The following is a 4,708-nucleotide window of genomic DNA, read 5'->3' as shown; positions in this document are numbered from 1 at the left end:
CACTTAAAGCTTGTGAGGAACTCGACATTTGTCTTCGGAAATCTTGATTCAAACATAACTATAGTCATGGATATGTAACCATAGTCAAGTCCTCGCATTCGGAACGTTAGGTTGCTTTCATCTTGGTGAACCATATTTTTAGTGCTATATGGCTCAGCAAAAGCAGCAGCATCTCATGAAGCAACATGTTAACCGGGAAATTCGAAAGTGTCAAGCGACGTCGTCCGGAGTTCAACCGCGAACCACCAGGGGTGCTCCCCAGGCTTACCCCGCTCAGCCACCAAGCCGCGAGCAGCTGAGACGCGTATGCAGTGGTTGTACGTTTCGGTATGGATCACGTGACTAGGACCGGCCAATCATTTGCTTGAGTTTGGCTTGTGCGTGAATCGACTTCCGAAAGTGACCGCTCCATAAATTCTAGTGGTTCAGAGGCGCAAACCACGTGCTAGACGACGCCATACCTCAGGACCGATCTCATGGCGCTTGATTGGATCAACGAACTGGACCTGCTGGAAAAATTTACTAATGCACTTTGTAAACTTACACACGAAGCAATCCGAGGCGATTTTGCACAAGCTCTTTTTGAGAAGCTTTTACTCCAGGACATGTCGTAACATTATATACCATTTTTTGCCAAAGGCTTGGACAGTGCAAAAGAGTAGGAAGCAGACTAATCGCTCCCACTGCTAGGACCAGTTTTCGATCCCAGATTAACAATATCATGTGCAGCTTTGTCCATTTTGGACCAAGAACTGACTCAAATACAGAAGGCCGGTGCTCTCCGACAGACCAGATACTCTGCGTGGGCTGCACCGCTCGCAATGGTTGAGGAAGCCAACCGGATTAGCCACTTGTCTGCGAATTTTTCCACCGATTTCAACGCTGCACTGAATACCTACCAGTAACCTCCGCCTCTTCCGGGCGACTTTTTCGCGAAACTGAGTGGATTAAACGATTGGCAAAGGCTGATTTGACGGAGGCTTAACTCCCGACTGAAGTCGAGGAAAAATCCCTCAAACGTTCGACATCAGGGACGACGCGTCGCATTATACTTGGCCGCCGATTAGCGTTACGACAGCGCCAGCCATATTTCAACAGATCATGTGTACGATGCAGATGGATGATCCGAGGTGGCCGTCTAGCCGGGCAATCTCGTCCTTTTGGATTCCAACACCCACGAATTGTGGCAGTGCGTTGATTACGTGCTTCGTCGTGTTTAAGAACACACCTTTCAGATTGAACTGAGAAAAATGCACCCTCGTCGTGCAGTTGATGAGTTCTGATAATTCCGCCGAAGAACACCGTCGCTGACTGAAAGTGCAGAACACCTGCTCCCAAATGCATGTCGGTGACCCCGCACATTTAATTTTTCAGGTCGTTCTCATGTATCGTCAAACACTATGGCTCGTTTCTGTCTGCCATGCACCGCTTCCGTAGTCTACTAAACCGGCCTCAAGTGGACATGGTCAGAAGGGCACCAGTGCACCTTTTCTCTATCAAATCTATGATGAATTCCAATTTTGTAGTCAGCCACTACAATCCATCACTGGAAAGCCATATGGCCCCGGATGCCTCGAAATTCCTTTTTGACGCAGTGATTTTGCAGTATTCCCTGACATCAACCAGCATCTGTATCTTGTTTGCTTGATCGAGTTGACTGAACTGCCTTTACTGGCCTTGCTTCCCTCCGACCAGAAAAAATATGGTAGCTTGAGTGTTCATCAATGTACAAACCGGATTTATGACTTCTTGGACAATTTTCCACCTTGTGGATCTGGTAGCATACACGAGGGATGGAAACCTCGTGTGGTGGAAGGGTACCCCCGCAGGGAAGATCGCCATGTTACGTTGTACCATGATGCGTTCGTATACACACAAACCCTCCAGTAGCACGGGTGCATCGCTCATCGCCGGCGGTTCTGAGCTTGGACTTTAAATTCAAGAAACCAAAAAATTATTGCTTACTTCTGTTTGTTGCTGCTGGTGTTCGGCTTGCCTTAGTTGAGTTATGTATCTGGCAACGCCATAAACCACAGACGAAAAAACTGGCCTCTCATCTGTCAAAAAGTAAACAAATAAAAAATAAATCCGGGATAACCTGAAGATACTCTGCAATGCCCATGGCCTACATCGACGGGCATACCTGTATCCGCCTCCGTCAGAATTGCGGCTAAACCGCACCGAAGCCCATTTCGTTAGCCAAACAAGGAACACATCTACCTGGCGGTCCCGAGGTGGACACGAAAGTCATCATCGTTGTGCACTACTTACGGATCAAAGCCTATAGCAGTGTTTCGGGGTCTGGTGACTATTTCTCTTGCACGTACTTTCTCTCCTGTTACTACCCAACTCATGTAATAAATACCAGATCAACCAGTCATCTTGGAAGTTCACTCACGTCAACTCTCCTAGTCTGATTTCCACACAACCACACTGCGCGCTTTTACTAGATCCCTTGTAATTTAATATCGTAAGTCAGCAAACGCACCCCCCGGTTGCCAGTCTATTAGGTACAAACCCATCCATATCCTATTCCATATAGTCAATTGTCATCACTCTAATCGCGGCAGACTTCAAGTTTTTCTTTCTGTGTATATTATTGCACATAATCCCAATTGATGTCTCCTCAAACTCACCATGCTTTGCTAATCTCATCGCACCCCCTCATCTTTCCAAGCCTTGAACTTCGGTAATGCCAGGTTAGGACGACTTGATTGGCCGTTATCCAATCCACCTGACTTATGATCTACAACCACAGGATCCCCAAACGAACCAGAAAACTGCGATCCCATATCGGCTTCGTTCCACCTTGTTTCCTCGGCCAGCCTAAAATGAAACCCGCTGCCCAAAGAACTGTGCATCCGGCCCAATCACCTTAAATGTGGCATCCATTATGGGGGCGTCTATAAACTGAAGCATGTCAGGCCAACGTTGGCACGGCACTGCCATACCCATTTTGCTAGCATACCCGCAAATGCTCCATTCCTTCCCTCGACCGTGCCCTCCAGCCCACTCCTTCCATTAGCTGCAAACACAACAAACTCCACACCTAAACCCAATTGCCTCCATGACATTCACTCGTTCTAATTTAACCATCTCTGTGTGTCTGTACTTCCCACAAAATTCAGTAACTTTCCATACAGTTCGTGTGGTGCCGTGCGTGCTGCCATCAACTCACACTTCCAAGAACCTATTATGCCCGACCCCAAAACGGCGACAACGAATCTCGACCGAAATCCCTCGCCCACTCGAGCCAGTAATTGCAACTGCGAGCAAATTTTTCATCTGGCCTCAACAGTCTCTGGGACGAGTTCTTTCACACCCGATAAGTTTTCGCTCAACTTTGACCAGCCTGGTTTTCTGGTGCAATTTCGGCTTGCCTCTTTCACAGGCTCAACTCCGCATAGGGTGTTAGGTTGGCCCTATGCTTTAGTACCATGTCTCCATCCAACCTATCTCTTTGCACCTGAATTCCATACAACAGTGCAACCAGTGAGTCTGTTGAGTTTCAGAATAAAGATCATTTTTGAGACAGCTTTTGCCATGTTCCCCCAATTCGAATTATTCCACCTCCATCTCCACTTTAGCTCGCGGTGACTCCGGCCATCTATCCAACCTCCCAAGATCACTCAGGGCGAGCAATGGTTTTTCAGTCTTAGTTCATGCCAGCCGGCTAGGTCTTTGAAGTAGTCAGACCTCATTGCCATTGTTCCCTACAAGTTGGGAAGCAACCTTTATTATTATTTCATCGAATACTTCCCACTGTCTGTGACATTGTCCTCTTTTCGCGCAGTCCCCACTGTAAACGTATGATCATGCCAGACGGTATGCCCCCCACAGTTTGGGAATAAACATTGTTATTATTATGATAACCATTGTTCATGCTGCGAGATCCCTGAGACCCGCCCAGTGCAGCTAGAGTGAAACGGAATAGGAAGTTTTGTCTGGCTAGTTTGCCGTTAAGCAGTTTCACAGAGCGCTCTCTGGTCGTCATTTCACCCGACTGCCCTATCAGAAGCCTGAATCTGTCTCACAAGAGGCGCCCGTGAACAAAATGAACAAAGGAATGGGACTACGCTTACTGGGCTTTCGTGGAAGCTCCGATTGAGCAGGTCCTGCTTGCACCCGACCTAAAGCTGCCACCTTGACGAGCCTGAATCCACAAGAGGCGCCCGTGAACAAAATGAACAAAGGAATGGGACTACGCTTACTGGGCTTTCGTGGAAGCTCCGATTGAGCAGAGCAGGCTTGCACCCGACCTAAAGCTGCCACCTTGACGTGGTGGTCGGGTTTGAGTGCTGCAATGTTCCCGCGGGCTACACTGGCTGGAACTTCGTTCCGCAAGGTACAACCATGCCAGGAAGGCCAAAGGGGAGCAACCAGACCAAGAGCAGCGAGACCCCGCACTACCAGCAATCGTGGTACAGGGGCGGTCTGAGGGTAAAGTCGTACTGTCCTCTTCGACAGGAGTGTGAAGGCAGTAAGGTGTTTCCCCCAGGCGACCATCATGTCCATATTTGTGGAAGCAGCGATGCTGCCTTCCCCCGAGGAAGGACGGGTTAGAAAAGGTCGGCCCCAAAAACCGCACACTCCGATCGCCCAACGGTTGACCGTGACCGCCGGCGCATTATCCAATACGGTCGGAATACTTTTAAAGCCAAAGAGCCCGGTGCTGCTCAGAAGGCACCTGCTGTGCGCAGCCGCATCA

General features: G+C 48.8%; 1 protein-coding gene across 1 annotated transcript in view; it reads right to left on the bottom strand.

Moving 5' to 3' along the window:
• Positions 1 to 2,651: 2,651 nt before the first annotated feature.
• T265_10593 (hypothetical protein) overlaps positions 2,652 to 4,708 on the bottom strand; it is a gene marked incomplete at both ends in the record, with an annotated part of 9,448 nt that continues 7,391 nt past the window's right edge. Inside the window, one exon of the mRNA XM_009177010.1 lies at positions 2,652 to 2,826. Within this exon, the coding sequence (XP_009175274.1) occupies positions 2,652 to 2,826 (175 nt within the window). The remainder of the gene's footprint in view (positions 2,827 to 4,708) is intronic.

Source organism: Opisthorchis viverrini, assembly GCF_000715545.1.
Source record: "Opisthorchis viverrini unplaced genomic scaffold opera_v5_383, whole genome shotgun sequence".
Lineage (NCBI taxonomy): Eukaryota > Metazoa > Platyhelminthes > Trematoda > Opisthorchiida > Opisthorchiidae > Opisthorchis > Opisthorchis viverrini.
Note: the sequence above shows the minus strand (reverse complement) of the source record. Positions and strands in the feature narration are given on the sequence as shown.